Source organism: Trichomonas vaginalis, chromosome V, assembly GCF_026262505.1.
Source record: "Trichomonas vaginalis G3 chromosome V, whole genome shotgun sequence".
Lineage (NCBI taxonomy): Eukaryota > Parabasalia > Trichomonadida > Trichomonadidae > Trichomonas > Trichomonas vaginalis.
Genome location: NC_067207.1, coordinates 19275913 through 19295949, shown reverse-complemented (window position 1 = coordinate 19295949; position 20037 = coordinate 19275913). Strand labels below are relative to the sequence as shown.

General features: G+C 34.2%; 9 protein-coding genes and 4 pseudogenes across 13 annotated transcripts, besides 2 other annotated features; 3 read left to right on the top strand and 10 right to left on the bottom strand.

The window, feature by feature from the left end:
- Positions 1-610: 610 nt before the first annotated feature.
- Positions 611-886, top strand: TVAGG3_0364780 (protein of unknown function, DUF4106 family; the record flags this gene model as incomplete). The annotated part of the gene is made up of 1 exon (XM_051231547.1): positions 611-886. The coding sequence occupies one exon, from the start codon at positions 611-613 to the stop codon at positions 884-886; it is 276 nt and encodes a 91-aa protein (XP_051101277.1).
- A 244-nt stretch (positions 887-1130) lies between these two features.
- Positions 1131-2434: a mobile genetic element.
- TVAGG3_0364770 (Mariner transposase) lies at positions 1227-2354 on the top strand (the record flags this gene model as incomplete). The annotated part of the gene is made up of 1 exon (XM_051231546.1): positions 1227-2354. One exon carries the CDS (start codon positions 1227-1229, stop codon positions 2352-2354), a length of 1128 nt encoding a protein of 375 aa, XP_051101276.1.
- Positions 2435-2454: 20 nt separating the features above from the next.
- Positions 2455-17121: a mobile genetic element.
- Positions 4228-4500, top strand: TVAGG3_0364750 (Poxvirus D5 protein-like family; the record flags this gene model as incomplete). Its single annotated transcript, XM_051231545.1, has 1 exon — positions 4228-4500. The coding sequence occupies one exon, from the start codon at positions 4228-4230 to the stop codon at positions 4498-4500; it is 273 nt and encodes a 90-aa protein (XP_051101275.1).
- On the bottom strand, positions 4972-5272 carry TVAGG3_0364740 (annotated as a pseudogene). Its single transcript has one exon. A coding segment is annotated over exon 1 (301 nt).
- On the bottom strand, positions 6335-7157 carry TVAGG3_0364730 (annotated as a pseudogene). The gene has a single exon. A coding segment is annotated over exon 1 (823 nt).
- TVAGG3_0364720 (organellar and viral DNA polymerase type B) lies at positions 8133-9071 on the bottom strand (the record flags this gene model as incomplete). The annotated part of the gene is made up of 1 exon (XM_051231544.1): positions 8133-9071. The coding sequence occupies one exon, from the start codon at positions 9069-9071 to the stop codon at positions 8133-8135; it is 939 nt and encodes a 312-aa protein (XP_051101274.1).
- On the bottom strand, positions 9951-10562 carry TVAGG3_0364710 (organellar and viral DNA polymerase type B; the record flags this gene model as incomplete). Its single annotated transcript, XM_051231543.1, has 1 exon — positions 9951-10562. One exon carries the CDS (start codon positions 10560-10562, stop codon positions 9951-9953), a length of 612 nt encoding a protein of 203 aa, XP_051101273.1.
- Positions 11536-11864, bottom strand: TVAGG3_0364700 (annotated as a pseudogene). Its single transcript has one exon. A coding segment is annotated over exon 1 (329 nt).
- Positions 12092-12288, bottom strand: TVAGG3_0364690 (annotated as a pseudogene). Its single transcript has one exon. A coding segment is annotated over exon 1 (197 nt).
- Positions 13798-14034, bottom strand: TVAGG3_0364680 (uncharacterized protein; the record flags this gene model as incomplete). Its single annotated transcript, XM_051231542.1, has 1 exon — positions 13798-14034. The coding sequence occupies one exon, from the start codon at positions 14032-14034 to the stop codon at positions 13798-13800; it is 237 nt and encodes a 78-aa protein (XP_051101272.1).
- On the bottom strand, positions 14682-14834 carry TVAGG3_0364670 (uncharacterized protein; the record flags this gene model as incomplete). The annotated part of the gene is made up of 1 exon (XM_051231541.1): positions 14682-14834. The coding sequence occupies one exon, from the start codon at positions 14832-14834 to the stop codon at positions 14682-14684; it is 153 nt and encodes a 50-aa protein (XP_051101271.1).
- Positions 17122-18421: 1300 nt separating the features above from the next.
- TVAGG3_0364650 (serine threonine-protein phosphatase family) lies at positions 18422-18667 on the bottom strand (the record flags this gene model as incomplete). Its single annotated transcript, XM_001299497.2, has 1 exon — positions 18422-18667. A coding segment is annotated over one exon (246 nt), but the record flags the coding sequence as incomplete, so codon positions are not given.
- Positions 18668-18684: 17 nt separating this feature from the next.
- On the bottom strand, positions 18685-19047 carry TVAGG3_0364640 (uncharacterized protein; the record flags this gene model as incomplete). Its single annotated transcript, XM_001299496.1, has 1 exon — positions 18685-19047. The coding sequence occupies one exon, from the start codon at positions 19045-19047 to the stop codon at positions 18685-18687; it is 363 nt and encodes a 120-aa protein (XP_001299497.1).
- Positions 19048-20037: the final 990 nt, after the last annotated feature.

Below are 20037 nucleotides of genomic sequence, written 5' to 3'. Positions count from 1 at the left end.
CCGTCAAATATTGACAGTACGCCCAGTTTTGACATAATATTGTAAGATAAACTTACCTTTAGAAATATCTGTAAGTTTTGTTGTTATATTTTTGTCAACGTCAAGAACTTTCACCATTTCAGTTATACCAACTTCTTTGCTTTATGGAAATATTTTGGTTCAGCAAATATTGCTATTCTATAACATTTACCATTGTTTGTATAAAGAACTATTCTGTCAATGTATTTGTATTGTTTGTTGTGTAAACTTTGTTCTGCTTCAATTCGAAGAGATACTCGAATACGTCCATCTTTTTATTCTAAGTAAAATGTCATTTCCGAAAAATAGAAGCGTGAGTGTTTCAAAAGGTTTAATGGCGGTGGCAGATGTGAAGTTAAATTCACCAACTCAAACAAACAGTCAAAGTGTTATTGTCAATGTCAAAGACAGAGATGTTGAAGTGGGGAAACCATACGAAGACGAAGATGGTATAACAATTGTTCCTGTAAAAGAACCAACATATCCTGAAGTTAGCAGAGACTTAAGTTCTGTTGCAGATATTCGAAACGACTACCAACAACTGAAAGACAAACTTCAAACTCAGGAGAAGATTTGTCAAGCTTTAAGTATAATGTTAAACTTGGTCGAACACAACCCTGTAAAAGTGAACTCATATGTCATTGCACCTCATGAAGTCTTGAAAGAACTATTGAAACTTTTGACAGAGGCAGACGATATAAACATCAAAGAAATAGAACCCGACATTGGTTGCTGTGGTGTTTCATATAATGTCATTGACAAGATATACGTTATGAAAGGAGGTGAAACGTTGAACTTAAAGTATAGTTTCCCAGACGTCATAAAAATATTTGACGACCACAACATTTCATTAAAATTTATTTGCTAAGTAAAAATGTCAAAACTTCTTGAAAGATGTTTGAAGAAAAATAATATAGACTTTATTTCATGTAAAGGACTTTACACACTTTTGAACGATATGAAAGACCCTGTTTTGTTTGTTCGTGTAGACAAAGGAAAGTTCTATGTCTTTACAAAATATTTGAACTTCTTAGACAGAGAACTTCAAGAAACGCCATGTGAAAGTTTAGATGAAGTTCTTCTCCACTTTCAGAAAAACTTTTAAATATATATAGGGTGTCCAAAGGTGCGTTTAGCACAGCGCTCTATATGAGACTATTAAAGGAGATATATGCTGATTATAAATATATAATAAAAAATATGAATATATGTATATGATGAGTAAGTTGTATTTTGGCGCCATGCCGGGATATAAAATGAATTTTGAGACAAGAGGCGGTTTCGCGGGAAATTTTGGCGGGATTTTTTTCATTTTTTTAATGAATCATAAAGAAAACATCCTCGCTCTTGCAAAAAAATGCAAAGACTGTAAAAAAATCTACGAGACATTGGTAAAATGCTTCGGTATGGATGCTCCTAGCTATTCCACTGTAACGTATCATGTTAGGATGTATCACTTCATGAACAAAAAGACGCCCATCATAAAAATTGACAAAAAATCGCCGGATCAAAGAAAAATCAAAGCAATTCTTCAAGCGCTAGATGAAGACCCAAGAGCATCACTCAGAAGGATAGAGGAGATGACAAAGATACCACGTACAACAGTCAGTTATTATCTGCACAATTATTTGAACTACAAACTAGCGTATACACGTTGGGTTCCGCACAACCTTAATTCAGTTCAAAAAAAATCTAGAGTCCAATCTTCGAAAGAGCTCCTCTCTATATTGGGTGCGTATCAATCCAAGAAGTTTCGCTTTTTAGTAACAGGGGACGAGTCTTGGTTTCAATATGCAACAGAAGCCAAAACCATGTGGATCCCGAAGGATGAAAATCCGCAAACATTCCCGAAGAAAAAAATTGACACACCAATGATGATGTTGTCGGTTTTTTGGGGCGTGAATGGCATCATCGCAATTGATATTCTTCAAAAACCTAATACGATGAATGCTCAGTATCTAATTGACAATGTTCTTACTCAAATTATCAATTCTGATGAGTTTGAGAAATCCAAACAACAAAAACAAAAGTTTGCAATTCATTTTGATAATTCAAGAGTTCACAAAAGTCATAAGGTAATGAATTACTTGGTGGAAAACAATGTCAAAGTTGTTCCAAACCCAATTTATTCACCTGATATTGCACCCTCTGACTTTTATTTATTCGGCACGCTAAAAAAGAGAGCTGAAGGACGCGAATTCGCGAGTCCAGATGATCTTGAAAATTTTGTAAGAGAGCAATTTGAGCAATTTTCTCATGATGATTTAAAGCGTGTCTTTCAAGCCTGGATCGATCGCTGCGAACGCGTGATTGAATCCAATGGTGATTATATTTAAATAAACTTTATATATATGTAACTTGTTTATTTCTATTCGCAGTATTCAGGTTTGTGCTAAACACACCTTTGGACACCCTATATAAATGGCAGAAGATATAATGGTTTATACTATTACGACTAAAAACCCTGAGTCATATAATTCTATAACAACAAACTTACAAAGTCCTCAAGGACGATATTGTAAACTAACCTTAAACACAATGACGACTAAAGCCTGTTTTGCTCTTTTGACACCAGAAGACTTTATTGTTGTGAATGGTAAAAAATACTCCTTTGAAGATACTTACTCAGATATACCACCAACAGGTTTTGTTGACTTATTTAATACTTTAGGACGGGTGTAACATGTGCTGCAACTAGAGCAGGTTTCATTATGTTTGGATGTCCGACTGAGTTTACTATAAACGATATGAGCTATAATACAAAACTTATTTCTGGTTTTTACTACCAACAGTTTCCTATAACAGGAAAAGGTGTCATACAAGGAATGTCTATTCCATTGACATTAAGCACACCAATCTTATATATTGTTTCAAACTTAGGTTCAAAGTGTTATTCGAATGTCGACAGAAACTATTATGACCAAAAGATACTTATGCGTATAAACAATACTTTCTCTGCTGGTTTGCCTATTGTTCATTCGAATGCAGAATTTTCAACCTTAGTGAACTCAAACACTTTGGCAAGTATAACGTTGACATTAGTTGACGCAAACTTTGTTCCTGTAAAACTTTTATGTCCTATGTATTTGTCAATGACGGCAGAAAGTTTCGAATTGGAAGATGCAACTGGTGAAAGTATTGTATTACAAGAACAACTTCAACAACAAATAGCTCAAGAACAACAAATGCAACAAATGCAACAACAAAGTCAAGAATAAAAAAAATATTTTTTTTATTTTTATAAAAATGTACAGAATAGATGTTTCAGATTTTTATGACTTCCAAGCATTCAGAAATATGTGTCCATTTAGAGACTATAACAAAGCAGTCGAGAATTTGAAACGTTTAGTCATTTATGTCGACTCTGCCCAGAATGTTATGTCATGAAAGAATGGGATGTAGTCTTTAACAAACCTAAAGCGACAATAGTTTCAGAACAAGAATGTAGACAAAAACTTAAGAAAATAAAAGTCGTACAAGTTGGCATGAAGATGTTAGATGCTTGGGATATCTTATTGTCAAAGTTAGAAAGATTTTTCAGTTCGAGGTATAAAGTTCTATACACCTTCTCCAAACTTCTATTCTATCTTCACTGGATATAAATATGAACAAGTAGAATGGAAAGAAAATATTATAGAAGCTTGGTTAGACCATGTCAAAGAAATTATATGCAATGGAAACGAAAGAGTCTATGAGTATATCTTATGTTGGTTTGCAAACATCTTACAACATCCAAGTGCTAAAAATGAAACTGCTCTCATTATAATTGGAAAACAAGGAACTGGTAAGAACACATTCTTTACAGATATTTTGTGCAAACTGTTAGAAGGTTATTCGAACCCTAATATGACAAACTTAGAAAACATCTGTGGCAAGTTTAACTCCTCAATAGAGAATATGAAACTTATAGTTTGTAATGAACTTCAAAGTATAGATACAACAAAAGTTTTGAACTCAGATGCTTTGAAGAGTCTTATAACAGACAAAGTTGGAGTTGTTGAAAGAAAATATAAAGACCAAAGAGTTTGTGAAAATGTTGCAAACTTCATTATGGTTTCAAACAATGTTGTTCCGATGAAGTTAGAAAGTTCTGACAGAAGATATGTAGTTGTCAGAACGTCAGATTCTCATATGCAAGATACAGAATATTTTGACGACTTAGCAGAAACTTTGACATCTGACTTTTACAACCACTTGTTCTCATATTTCATGACATTAGATATTTCTAAGTTCAATCCAAGACAAATTCCACATACCGAAGAGAGACAAACATTGTTAGAAGCAAACAAGAGTGTATATGAACTGTTCATAGATGAAACTGACTTTGTGTCATTAGATGAAAGGTCATTGTACGATTCGTATAAACAATATTGTCAAGAATATGGTTATATGGCAGCGTCTAAACGTACATTCTTGGCAAATGTCAAAAGTCTTTTAGACGTACAGAATGGTGTATATACAAAGAAAAATTTTTCTGAGTAAATTTTAAAAAAAATATTTTTTATCCGATAGAAAAGATGACGAAATTCATCTCAGTAAACAAGTACATGTCAGGACTTAAAGAAGAACTAGACCCATTCACATATTTGAATGTTTAATTCTACCATTTTGAAAAGTCTTCATTCAGCAAAGTTTGGAACATCGAACCAGTTAAGTTTGCTATTGTGACTAAAAATGGTGCGAAATTTGAAAGACTTAGACATAGAAGGTTGTTAGCAGTCAAAGAAAGTTTTGACAGAAGGTTCTCAAACCTTAAAGAAGGCAAAGCATACAAACTTGTTATACCTTATGAACCAAAGAAAGCAGACGACTATGAATATTATGAGTCTAAGATAGTTGAAGTTCAAGGTAAATTGGGTAAAAAGATTTTAGAGTCTAAGCCAGTGTTTGCTCCTAAAGAGGAAGAGAACATTAACATTGACCCAGAAATGTTCTAAAAATAAAATTTTATTTTTACATGTCAAATTTCTTTTTCTCTGGAACTGGTTCAGGTTCTTTCTTCTCTTCTTCTACTTTCTTTTCTTTCTTTTCTTTCTTCTTCTTTTCTGGTGGAGTTATGTCAAATTTCTCCGAACCATATTTATGTAAAAGTTCTTTGTCCTTTAATAGCTCATCTATTCTGTTTTCTATTTCATCTTCAAGAACAGCGCATGTGTCTTCTTTGCATTCTAAGAACTTTTGTTGGACTTCATCTTTCCAATCGGCGTCATCTCTGTCAACAAGTCTGTCATTGACAAATTTTAAGACTGCTCTGCTTAATGTTTTATGGTTCTTGTCATATTCCCAGAAACAGAACTTTAGAACAAATTCACCTTTCTTGTTTACACTATGTAAGATTTTATGGTCGACAGATGTTTTGCTGTCGAAAAGCTTGTCTCGAAATAGATAGCGAAATCGCTAGACATTTTCTAAAGATAAAAATTTAATTTTTCTAAAATATGTTAGAAAAAAAGTTTGCTGACATTGACAAGAATTTGAGAATGTTTTAATAAGAACAAGAGGAAATTAGAAAATGCTCAGATAAAGCCTATACATGACAAGTTCTTATTTGCTCAGAATGGTATAACAGGTCTAATCGCACCACCTGGGTCGGGTAAGACTTTCACTTATCTTAAAATGGCTGCACAACAACAAGAACTAGATGAGAAGAACCCATTCTATGAGTTAGTTGTTATTTGTAGTACTTCTGGTCAATTTGACCAAACCGTCAATTCGTTCAAAGATATTTATAAAGAAGTCTAAGTTAGTATGTATAAAGACTCTGAGTTGTTAGATTGGATAAAGAAGTACCAAAGAAGAGTTTTGAAGTATAATGCTATAATGAGTATATAAATTCGAAGTTTAAAGACCCAAATGAGGAAATGCAGAGAATATTAGAGAAGAAACACTTCAAAACAAACAGAAGAGATAGAATACATTTCGAAGAAATTGCAATCTTACGATTGGAAGACTTACCCTCATAGATGTCTTCTTATCTTAGATGATTTCGCCTCTCATCCTTTGTTAAGAACAGAGAACAAGATATGTGTCGAATTCTTAAGAAGCTCAGACACTTTAACATCTCAGTTGTCATTTGTGTACAGACAGCAAAGAGTTTAAGTAAGGATGTTAAAAGAATACTGATGACATTATACTTTTCCCCGGATTGTCCGAAGACGATTTCATGGAACTTATGAAAGAGTCCATGGCAGGTAAGTTTGACAGACATGAACTATGGGAGAAGTACAAAGTCATACAAGACCCTCATACTTCTTTCAGAATATATCTACGCAAACAAAGTTCAAATTGTAAAAAGTCAATAAAATAAATGGTTCATCTACCCTACTTGTTTGAAGTTGTCAAAATACTCTGTTATTTTTCCTTTAACAATGGCAAATCTTCTTTGAATGTAAGTATTGTACAACCTTTAATATCATAGTGTGTTTGAGGTAACGTACTTGAACTATTTGTTTCACATCTTCATTCGGTGTCATTGAAATCGGTAAGTTTTCGCGATAGAACCAATTTCTGTCAGATTTGTAAATCTTAGCAAGGTCGTAAAAGCTTTTGTTGTTTCTTCTGACTAAATGCAACATAACCATATCTCTGTCTTCTTCATTTTCCATCTCTTCAGTATAAATCATATACTTATAGTTCTTTTCCTTTCCTTTTGGTACCGAACGTGGTATTCTTTTCTGAATGCTTTTGTCTTTTGCTTCAATGACTTCATCTTTTGCATGAAGTTTCTTTTCCATCTCTTCACGTTCTTGTCTATGAATTTCGTCAAGAAGTCTGTAAATATACCAAGCATAACGAGGCGAAGCCCACATTGCAACAGCATTTACAAGAAGTCTATGTACATAATATCCTCTCAAACCGTTTGGCAAATTTTTACGATTTTCATGAGTTTTAGGCGACCCCGAAAAAAGTCGGTCTCGCTGTGCTTCGCTCAAAAGTTCTTGTGTGCTTTGGTTTTTGAACCAATCGTCTGTATGTTTGGTATCTGGAGCAAAACATGCTGTCAAAATACTTTGCATTTGGTACATATCGTCTTTGACCGAACGAATGAGACGGAGTTGTTTGTTAAACTGTATGTACTCGTATTCTTCATTTATAGCTTCATGGACTATAACTGTTGTTGTGTTCTCTGTTGTTGACATATCTGTCTTTACATACAAAATAAAAAAATATTTTATAAAAAATTAGCGTTATTTTTTCTGTCTTAAGGAAATTCATGATTTTTGTGCTGAATTCAATAAAAATATATTTTAGGCGAAGCCCACATTGCAACAGCATTTACAAGAAGTCTATGTACATAATATCCTCTCAAACCGTTTGGCAATTTTTCACGATTTTCATAGAGTTTTGGCGACTGGGTTTTCTTCCCTACTCGCTGTTCTTCACTGTTTTCGTACGGAATCTCTTCTCTCGGTTTTCCGAGGGAAGCAAGCATATGCCATTTTACTCAGAATTTGGTCATTTTTCAGCAAAAATAATGTTTAGGTGAAGTGGTGAGATCTCACCCGTTTTCTCACCCGTTTTCTCACCTCATGAATTTTCATGATTTCATCGTTTATGTTTTGTCAAGACTTCTTCGTACATGCTTTGTCAAACATGAACGTACATGTTTTGTCAAAACTTCTTCGTAAATGTTTTGTCAAACATGAACGTACATGTTTTGTCAAAACTTCTTCGTAAATGTTTTGTCAAACATGAACGTACATGTTTTGTCAAGACTTCTTCGTAAATGTTTTGTCAAACATGAACGTATATGTTTTGTCAAGACTTCTTCGTAAATGTTTTGTCAAACATGAACGTATATGTTTTGTCAAGACTTCTTCGTAAATGTTTTGTCAAGACTTCTTCGTAATGAGCGTAAATCAGACAAAAATAATGTTTAGGTGAAGTGGTGAGATCTCACCCGTTTTCTCACCTCTTTTCTCACCTCATGAATTTTCATGATTTCATCGTACATGTTTTGTCAAGACTTCTTCGTACATGTTTTGTCAAAACTTCTTCGTAAATGTTTTGTCAAGACTTCTTCATCGTAATGAGCGTAAATCAGACAAAAATAATGTTTAGGGTAGAAGGTTAGATCTAACCTGTTTTCTCACCTGTTTTCTCACCTCTTTTTTTCATGAGCGTTTTACATGAATTGTACGATGTATATTTGAAATCTTAAACAGTTTCGTAGCTTCTATTTCTTCTTTTAGTACATCGAATGTTTTAACAATGCCGAAAGTCTCTTTATATTTCTTCTTGACATCAGATAGAAGGAAATCGTCAGCAGTTGGATAGTTTTTGTTCAGAAATTCTAACATGTCCATTTTATCTTCTGCTGGCTTTTCTGCTTCTTTCTTTAAGTCTGCATAGTCGTTTCTCATTCTTTCTATCTCTTTGACGGAGTAGTTATATTTCCTCATTGCTGCTTTACATTTAGAACATTGCGGGTTCATTTTTGCGTTATATTCTGAAATAAAACCAGCTAAAACAACTAAAGCGTCAATTGCTCTCTTCATCTCAAACATAGCGGGTCTTATTTGTTCATTCCATACCTTACCTCTTCTATCTTTATCTCTTATCTGCCATACACATTTTGCAACTAACGAAACAAAGTTGTCGTAGGTCTTAAATTCTTCAGATTTATATATGTCAGAGATGTTCTTATATACCATGTCGCAATCTTTGTCCATAACCTTATGGTTGCAATGAAATCCTAGAAACTCATAGTTTACCTTTCGTATGAACTTCTTTATTTCTACTGAGTCAGTTGCTTTGACTTCAATTTCATCGAATTCAGGAATAGTGAGTTTTTGTTGTTGGATTTCAGGTAGTTTAGGCAAATGGTCAATAATGTCCTGCATTTCATAAAGATACTGTTCATTTGTTTCATCTTTCGCACTACAGTTTAAATTACATGTTAAAAGTTCTTGCTTTATCTTCTGGATTTCTGTTTCAAAAGTATATGAAGAAGGAATGAAGCTTTTCATCTCTACTAACATAGATGTTGGATTCATGACTAACGAGTTTGGTGCTGTTGTTTGAATTGTTGTTGTGCCGATTGTTGAAATCATATCTTTTATACAAAATAAAAAAATAAAAAAAATAAAACTAACTTTATTTTTATTTCGGGAAAATTCATGAAAATTCAAGAGGGTAGAAATGAGGTTAGAAATGAGGTTAGATCTAACATTCTACCCGACATTCTCGTCAAATACAAAAAAATGACACTTTTTCATTAGATAACTGTTATTTTTTGACGAAGTGAAGGTTAACACTTCGTCAAAAAAATCCCTGAAATCATATCTAACATACAAAAAATGAAGAATAAATGAAATAAAACTAACTTTATTTTTTCTATCTTAAGGAAATTCATGAAAATTCATGAAAATTCAAGAGGGTGAGAAAACAGGTGAAAAAACGGGTGAGATCTCACCTCTTCACCTAAATTATATTTTTGGGTCCTTTACACTCATTACGAAGAAGTCTTGACAAAACATTTACGAAGAAGTCTTGACAAAACATTTACGAAGAAGTCATGACAAAACATTTACGAAGAAGTCTTGACAAAACATTTACGAAGAAGTCTTGACAAAACATTTACGAAGAAGTCTTGACAAAACATTTACGAAGAAGTCTTGACAAAACATTTACGAAGAAGTCTTGACAAAACATTTACGAAGAAGTCTTGACAAAACATTTACGAAGAAGTCTTGACAAATTCAAGAGGTTAGAAAACGTGTTAGATCTAACCATCTACCCGACATTCTCGTCAAATACAAAAAAATGAAAAAAATGACACTTTTTCATTAGATAACTGTTATTTTTTGACGAAGTGAAGGTTAACACTTCGTCAAAAAAATCCCTGAAATCATGTCTTTTATACAAAAAAATACAAAAAAATGACACTAACTTTATTTTCTGACTTTCACAAAAGACCAAAAATAAACGCTTTACATGTATTTTTCAGCAACTTCGTCAAATAATTTTATAGCTTTATCTATCTCATCTACTTCAAACGTTTCTTTACCTTTCGTGGGAGCACCATACATTTTCTCAAAAACTTCAAGCAGTTCTGTTTCTGCAGCTCTCATATCATTAACGAACACAACCTTGACTCTATTGACTGTAGAGTCATATCTTAGAGTTATATTATATGTTCTTCCTATCTTATATCTTTTTGTGTTGAAGTCCTTCGGTTTCTGAACGATGTAAAGTAAGCCTTCACTGCAACGTTCCGTATCGAATGAACCATATGTTATGAAGTTATATCCAACAACCGGGTCTAACCATAACAAAACTATTGGTATAAGACTTTTGTCTATAAGATATGCTCTTGTTCCATGAAATGCTACCGATATCATGAGCTCAGGATTTCTTGTCAAAATTTTCTGACTAGAAGCAATTCTAACCCAGTCCTTTGTTTTCTTTCCAGATGGAGATATAATGTCTGACAAAGAATATTTGTTGTATTTCTTTGAGTATCTTACGTTTAAATCACCTATTCTAACCAATTTGGTGTCATTGTCTATCTTTTTAACTGTTTCAAACTCAATGTTTGACATATATGTCTTTACATACAAAATAAAAAAATAAATAAAAATAAAACTAATTTTATTTTTTCTATCTTAAGGAAATTCATGAAAATTCATGACAAATTCATGAGGGTAGAAATGAGGGTAGAAATGAGGTTAGATCTAACCATCTACCCTAAACATTATTTTTGGGTCATTTACGCTCATTACGAAGAAGTCATGACAAAACATTTACGAAGAAGTCTTGACAAAACATTTACGAAGAAGTCTTGACAAAACATTTACGAAGAAGTCATGACAAATTCAAGAGGGTGAAAAAAGAGGTGAAAAAACAGGTGAGATCTCACCTCTTCACCTAAATTATATTTTTGTCTGATTTACGCTCATTACGATGAAGTTTTGACAAAACATTTACGTTCATGTTTGACAAAGCATATACGTTCATGTTTGACAAAACATTTACGAAGAAGTCTTGACAAAGCATATACGATGAAGTCTTGACAAAGCATGTACGTTCATGTTTGACAAAGCATGTACGTTCATGTTTGACAAAACATGTACGTTCATGTTTGACAAAACATTTACGAAGAAGTCTTGACAAAACATTTACGATGAAATCATGAAAATTCATGAGGTGAGAAAACAGGTGAAAAAACGGGTGAGATCTAACCTCTTCACCTAAATTATATTTTTGCTGAATTCAGCAACAAAATGAACGAGGTCAGGATGTATGTAAATACATTTGAATTCATTCATAACACCCTTTGTAAGCTCAGAAAATGCTTGTTTTGAGGTCGAGCCACTTTTGGCTCCACCGTATTCTTTCAACCAAAACTCAAGAATTTCCTGCATGAATTTTGTATAAAAAGCAACCGTCTGAATTCCGGCGGTTGCTATATTCTTCACAAAACATTTACGTTTAGTTTACGAAGAAGTCATGACAAAGTCATGAGGGTGAGAAAACAGGTGAAAAAAGAGGTTAGATCTAACCTCTTCACCTAAATTATATTTTTTGGTCCGGGAACAACTTTCTCTCAATTGGAGCTGTAGCATACTCTTTGCGTAAGCGGTTCAGACCTTCTTCGAACTCTTGGTCTCTCTTCGATTTGGATTGAGATTGGAATTGCTGGGGTGGAGCTTGCTGGAACATCCAAGGGTTGGGAAGTAAGGCATAGGCTGAAGAGGGTAGTTCGGGAAGCCTTGTGGTGGGTAGTAACCTTGAGGTGGAAATTGGTAGAAATTCGGAGGTACTTGCTGGAACTGAGGTGCAGGGGCTGGTGCTTTAGGTTCCTCTGGTTTGGGAATGGACTGGGTTGGTGGGACGTGGGACATTCGTTTGTGGCTTAACCGTCGGACCACAACGATAAAAATCTCTGCTACTAGCAGTACTGCTACTGACAGTAGCAGTACTTTTACTGACAGTAGCAGTACTTTTACTGACAGTAGCAGTACTTTTTCTGACAGTAGCAGTACTTTTTCTGACAGTAGCAGTACTTTTACTGACAGTAGCAGTACTTTTACTGACAGTAGCAGTACTTTTACTGACAGTAGCAGTACTTTTACTGACAGTAGCAGTACTTTATCGTCGAAAACCCTCTCAAATTTTCCTTTTTACTGACAGTAGCAGTACTTTTACTGACAGTAGCAGTACTTTTACTGACAGTAGCAGTACTTTTACTGACAGTAGCAGTACTTTTTCTGACAGTAGCAGTACTTTTTCTGACAGTAGCAGTACTTTTACTGACAGTAGCAATGGTCGAGGTCGAACCTACCGACGAGGCAATTTACCTAATTGAACTTAACGACTGCGTAAAAGACTACTTGCGCAAGGTCATGAAGCCCAAGGTCAAGTTCACCACTATTTCTGGAAGGGCTGCCTTGAATCTCGAGACTTCGACTGGAATTCCAATTGAGGTACCAGACGGGACAGCCTACGACGACATAAAGCAAGCAAGAAGGAAGCCATTATAAAGTTCTTTGCCAAGCGTCCTTGGATACTACTTCCAAACAGAGAGAGTCCAATTCCACGAATTATACAAATTCTCAAGGGTCTCCTTCACTTCTCGGGTCAGCCGTTCTACATAACCTGTGAAGGCGACATCCAACCAGTTTCAGTAAACATCTCATTTTAACTTCACTTTTTTATGTTTTTTGTGAAAGTGTCAAAAAATAAATTGTTTTCATGAGTTTTCTACGATGTTAGAAAAGTGGTTAGAAAACGTGTTAGATCTAACATGCTAACATAAACATTATTTTTCAATACTTTTTCAGCACTTTTCCGTAGTTATATATGAAAGGACAATTCGAGATAAAAGTCATAGTACAATGGAATAATATGTTGCACACCATTTGTTGTGAACCAAACTTGAAAGTCAGAGAAACTGTTACTAGGTGGTTCGTAGAATTTAGAAGCAAAGTCATAAAAGTCCTTACCAATACATAGAAAAACTATTGTTGCTTGAACTGAAACTTGCATGACACATAACATTTTGAGGGTCAAACACGTTTCTATAAACTGTCAAATCTGCTGGTGGAAGTATAAATTTAAATGGACCATCTGGTGGTAATGGTTTCGTTCTGGTTTAGTAACCGAAGAAATTGTGCCCAAGAACGTTTGTCTACTTTCCAAATAAAAACTCTGTATCTCTTGGAGGGTTAATTTCAATCTTTTGAAATGAAACGGTGGAGTTCATCTTGTCATATTCTAGTTTCAGATAGTATGTTCCATTTAGTAAAGAGTCGTATTTTTCTTGAAATTCCCAATAATATTTGTTCATTTGAGTTTGAAAGTCATTTAGAGTTTTCTCAAGACTTTCGTCTGAACGAACTGTAAAGATTCTCATTTCGTCAAATTTGTCTATTAGACCATCAGAACCTTTATACTGCCATGAAAATATACTGCGAACATAAATGCGTTAGTTCTATTTGAAAACAAAACTCTTCTAAATCCTATTGCCTTTGCATCTGAAGGACTTTGAAGCCAACGAATTGGATAGTCAAACCTGTATACTCGGGATGAAATTTCTTCATCTGAAATAGTCCTACCAGCATTTGTAAAGATATAGTCTAACGGTTTTGTATCTGCTACTTTTGTTCTTTGTTTTTCAACCTGAAGCATTTAATATATGTAAAAATATATTGTTTTAAAATGGTATGCCATTTCATATTTCTCATCTAACAAACAAGTTTCCCAACGGTCTTCTCCAACAAACTCAGCGTACATTTCAAATAAAATTAAAAAATGTCACTTTTTAAAAATAAATTTTTATTTCATGCAATGTTCACTAACATCGAAAGGCATGTTCATAAGACGTTCTTCTTCTAACCTCTCTAGTCTGTTTGGATAATTGGCACGTGCTGTTTCCAAATCCATTTCGTAGCGAAGACCAGACAATTTGTCATAGACTTTTATGGGTCTTCCCTTCCTATATTTAAACTTCTTCGAAACTCTCCAACCATATCTTTGTAACTCTGCTTTTATTCTAGCAGATTTTCTATCCATTCTATATGGGGGCATTTTTATAAAAAATAAAAAAATTATTTTTTTCTTTACTTTACATAACGCCTGCTGCCATAAGTCTTTGACGCCAACCCATACCAGCTAATGAAGGTTGACTTGGTTTAGTTTCCAAACTAAACTTTGGTTTTGGTTTATCTTCAGTTTTTGGTTTTTCTCTTTCTATCGGTTTTTCGTCACTTTTCGGTTCCTCTGACTTTACTTCACTTGCAGGAACAGTTGTGTCGTCAACATCTTCATAAATATCATATGCCATTTGTTTTTGTTTTCCTTTCAACTTTTTGTGTGTTTTGTAAAGTTTAGAATATTTCGACTCTAAGTCAATGAGATGTTCTATAATGAACTGTTGGTCAGTGAAGTAAACTTTTCCATCTGTTGTCTCGAAAGCCTTCAGACTTCAATATTTTATTTGTGAGAGTCTGTTTCTTTTTTGAGATACTTGCCGTTCCATTTTTATGAAAAGTGACTTTGTAGTTAGGGTTTGTATTTCCAGACCTGGCACTTTCTATTATTGAATTTTTCTCTTCATCTGTAAGTTCTTTGACGGGTTTTGACAATGGTTCTGAACTTTTTGTTTGTGGTGTCAAATCTACCGTTTCAACTTCTTCGGTCATTTCATCTCAGTAAAAAATTTAGTTTGGTTTGTTTTCAACTGGTTGTTGTTGTTTTTTAAGTCGGTCTAAAACTTCCTGAGGTATAGGAAGAACTTGACAAACACGTTGTGTAACTGCTGGAAGTCGACAAATCCATCTTGAACCCATTTGTCTCAATGCTGTATTGTTCATTTCATCTCAGTAAAAAACTTTACATTCCCCACGTTTGAGGCGGTTGAGGTTGGTTATTGTTTACCCACTGTTGTGCATGGTTATATCCTCTGTTAAAGAATCTTTCACCTTGGTCCATATAGTGTCCTGCTTGGTTATAGTAGTCATTTGCTTTGTTATAATAGTTTCCTGCTTGTCTTCCTACATTGTCCATCCATCCTTGAACTTTTCCTCTTGTTTCAGGATTTGGAATAAGATTTGTTGCATCTCGTGCTACATCCAACCTTTCTGTACAGTTTGTATAATAGGTTGTGCTTTCTCTTTAAGTATACCTAATGTACTCAAAATCTTCCTTCCAACTCCAAATACACCTCTGGCTATTGTTCCCACTGCGGGCAAAAATCTGGATGCAACTCCTGCTAATGCGCCAAATAAACCCATTTCTTATAGGATAAAAAATGACGAATCCAAACAAGGACCCCTATGTTTCTAAAGCGACAAAAAAAGCACTCATGATAAAAATCTTTAGTTCAACACCAAATGCTTGGTTTATGGATATCTTGGAAAACATTCGAGAGTTAGAACAGATGGACCACCATACTGGCTAATATTTGTCGGTCAAAACACAAGATACTGTGAAGCCATACCATTATGGTCCAAAAATATTTTAGATATCTTAGCAGCTTTGACAATATTCGTTGACAAATACCATCCAACAAAACTGACATCTGACTGTGAAAGTTCTTTCAAATCAGATGATGTAAAAAACTATCTGCGTTCAAAAAATGTAAACCAATATTTCATTGTCGACCAAAACCATTCTGCTCTTGGTGTCATTGACGGTTGTATAAAAATGTTAAGAGACTTAAACCAACCACAAGGTGGTGAAGCAAATGAAATGTCATATGACGACAAATATAGACACTTCTCCATGGCAAAGATGAGACAAGTTTTAAATATTTACAATAGCCGTAAACAAAAAGGTTTTGGGAAACCACTCCCCGAAGAAATGAAAAACAACCCTGACTTAGAGAAAGACTATATATTTAATAATTTAGTCAAAAGAGACAAACAAGAAAGAATGCCGGGCTTCAAACTTCAGAAAGGTGACAAGTAAAATAGAAATACCTAAACGCGACCCATATGAAAATACTATTGACTATGACAACAATGGGAACCGACAGGTACTCACATTCGTGTTCGTAAAAATAGAAGAAAGTATACAAGAGAATATTATGAAAGTTTTAGGCAAACATGGCAAAATGTACAGACTGCAAGCAGAAGATAAACTACTATTGCCAGACCTCGTTTCAACTTGTCAAAGTTCAAGGTGATACTTTCAAAGACAGTTTCCTAACAAAATAAAACAACTCCTGACGAATATGCTAAAGAAGTTTGAAAAATGACGACTAAGCATTTCTATACCATGCGTAAACTGTCATGTAAGGTGGCATGTAGTCTTTACTTGTCCGTTGTTTGCGTATATCCTGAAACGTGATGTGTATGGTTTCCTCCTCCCTCAGTGTTACTCCAGTAACAATTTATAGCAAACTTAACGTTGTCTTTAACATCATATCCTTTACCTTTTGTCATTGCTGACCAATCCCAATATCTATGCTTATGCCAACCTGCTTGAGATGTACTTAAATCTATGTAGTGACTGTGTGCAGGTAAATTTTCACCTGAAAATCGTTTTACTTCCACCTGTTTCCTTTGAAGAGTTTGCACAATACAAAAACCTGTCGACTATTTGAGTCCAAGTTCCAAAACCCAGAACTGTTTCTGGTCTGGTAGAGTTCATTGACGTATAAATAGAGCCTATAGGATATAATGTTTGAAGTATTTCTGTCTTTAATGTTTGAAGCTCTGTTTTGTCTGCTTTCTTGTCATATAAATCTTGAGCAGTGAATTTAATATTATGTTCATCCTTCATGACATAAACATCTTTACATCTAATGTTTCTCATCGTCGTTATGTCGTCATCCGATGTTAAACCTTGTGGAAAGTTAGGAGGTTTACAATATAATGCATCCCCACCAGTTTCTTCAACCGTTCCTTCAATACTTTCTATAGCAACAGTTGTGAAGAAATCATGTGTATGGTTCTTGTCTGCTTTCTTTTCAAGGCTAACGTTTAAGTCTGTTATTTCAGATATAGAATGTGTATGTCCAACGGCACTTTTCCTGTTTAAGGTTTCTTGTAAGTCTGTTATTTCAGATATCGAATGTGTATGAGTCTTATCTGCTTTTGTCTCTAATGTTTCCTTAAGACTTGGTATTTGGTTAATATAATGTGTATGAGTCTTTTTAGAATATTCGTTTTCAGCTCTTGTCACTTCACTTGACATTTTATTGTCAACATATGTTTTGTCTGCTAGTTCAGGATGAGTATGTTCTTTTGTTGCATAAGCATTGTTAGCTCTTTCTTCTTCTTTTGCTATTGCATCGTCTACATATTCTTTGTCAGCTTTGTTGTCAACATCTGTTTTCAAAAGAAGTTCATTTATAGGTTTCTCGTTTAAAGTTCCTTTTGTTGGATTTATACAGACAGTATTGTTTCTTCTTGTCTTGAAATAGAAACTCATCTGTCATTGGGTTTAATGTCAGTTTTAAGTTTCCTTCTTTCAATGACTCAGATATCTTAGAATAGTTTGAAAGTTTGTTGTGTTCTTATTTAGAGCTTGCATAATGAGTTGTCGGTTGTGTTGTATTTCTCTTATGGAAGCAATATCTTTCGACATTTTTATTCTAGATAAAAATATGCTTTCAATAGAAAAAGAAAATTCAAGAGTTGCTACAACTAAACCATTAGATGAACTTTTTACTAATGTCGGTCAAAAGTTTGAGACAGAGACCGTAAAGCATGAAGGCTATCGTTTTGACTACCATTAAGATGGTTAAGAGACCCATCTGTCACAAAGCTATTGGCTTTCGTAGAATGAAGTTCATTTCAGAAGCCATACATGGTTTCCCATTTACGGTCGGTTTTGAAGTTCGATACTATAACAAAGAAAAACGTATGTATGAGAAATTTGAACAGGGAAAACTTTTACAAGTTAGTTTGCTTGTAAACTTAGAAACAACTCTTCAAGCTTTTCAAGAAAAAATAACGATATCTATATCGAATATGCAAACAGTATAACATTGACGAGGGAGAATACCATCTCGATATTATTTATGACAGGAAAAATGCAACTGTTAAAATCAATAGAATAGAAGACCTTGGAGAAAACGTTTATATTTCTACAAAATATAACACTTGGCATGGTATAGATTTATGAGGATGTTAAATCAGCCTGCAGCAATATCCAGTACACCCAGACTTTTATGAAGTCGAAAACCTAATGGAACATATGAAAATGTTTTCGACCAAGATGCTATTATTGTTCATGCTTCATTTTCTGGCGCCCAAAACTCTTTCTTATGCTTGGCAAATGACTTTTACGAAAAACCTACAAAGTTATACGAACCACCAAGTGGAAGTATTTCAGACTTTCAAGTATGGTTTACTACAGATGGAAGAAAAAGAATAATTCCATTATACCATGCGTTTTACTTAGAACTTAGTTTCATATACAACTACTATCGAACGGTAAAAATATAATTTTTTAAATATACCGGTTGTGGTGTTGGATTTGGTTGCCAACTAGACTGTGGTGCAGGTTCAGGCTGTTGTATAACAGGAGCTTGTTCTTCTGGTTCAGGGTCTTTAGGTATAATACCAACAAACTGACCTACCCTTTTACCAATATTTTTGACTCCGTTCCAAATTCCTCTTCCTACGGTTTTTATTCCATTCCATATACCTCTTCCAACTCTTCTGAAGAAGTTTCCAATACTACTGAAGAAACCCATTTACTATATGTAAAAATCTAATGTCCGCCTAGTCTCTTACGTTTCCTGTTGAGTTCCATAGCATTCTTTAACTGGAGCTCATACATTCTGTTTCTCCTCTGGTAGAAAACATATTCTGGGTCAACTCCTGTGTTCGCGTCATCTGCATAAAGTTGTTTATATCCCACTTCAGGGTTTGTATAAAACTCTTTCCATCTCATATTTGCATACCATGGTGGCAAACCTAACGCAGCGTCATTTGACATGGCAGTTTGCATTTGTACATCTGTTGGCACTTGACCATAGTTTGCCATTGCAGTTTGTATTCTAACTTCATTTGGAATATTCTCTGGGTTTGGTTGTCCAGGTTGCTGTGCATTCGCTAAGTTCTGTGCGTCCATTTAATATTAGATAAAAATATCTCTTACGAGTACATATACTGAACATTTGCAGGCATTGGTTCATCTTCATATTCTCTGTACTTTTCTGCCACGTCAAATAAATAAATGACACAATGGAAAAAACCTAAAACAAGTAGTCCTATTTCAAACCACATTTACTTACTAATAAAATTTCTTTATTGTGACACTTTCTCCGGTTTATAGGACCTCTCTCATATTCTATCTTGTCATATATAAACTCATAGTCATGTATGTCCTCTAACCATCTCATAACGGTTTCCAAACCACTTTTATCGGATGTAAAGTAAAAGCATGGATGGTTATGTATATACGTCTAAAGTTTCTAAAGAGTCTCTCAAAGTCCAGTCTACTTGGTATTGAAAATCCCATGTGTTATAGAACGGCGGTCCACTATAAAGAAAACATTTTCCTTGTCTTTATATTTTTCATACAACTCTGTCCAATAACATCTCACAAACTCTATACCCTCAATATATTTTCTATGTCCTCTTTGAAAACATTTGTATAGTTGAGATATAAAATTTTGACATAAGTGTTTCAATGTCATGAACTCTTATAGAACCACTATATAATAGTCTAGCAGATATACTATCCCAGTCTATATATTCTGCTTTTTTCAAAACCTCTCTCACAATATTTTTCTTATCTAATGGTATACGTTCCATCTTACCTATAGGTATCTTTTCTTTTAACTCTTTCAATATATTGTTTGTGTCTGGTATATGTTTGAGACGGTCCATATAGTTGTCGAAGTCATTGCATATAATCTTTGAGTCTGGGAATATTGTATGACATAAATGGGATATATAGAAACTTCCACCGAACAAATCTACAAATGTTAGACCATTCGGTAGTTTCTTAAGTTCTCTCAATATAATATCTTTACATCTACTCTTATTTCCAAAGAACGGTAACGGTGGTTTTGTAAAATTCATTTATATATAATAATAAAAATGTTTTTTCCCTGAA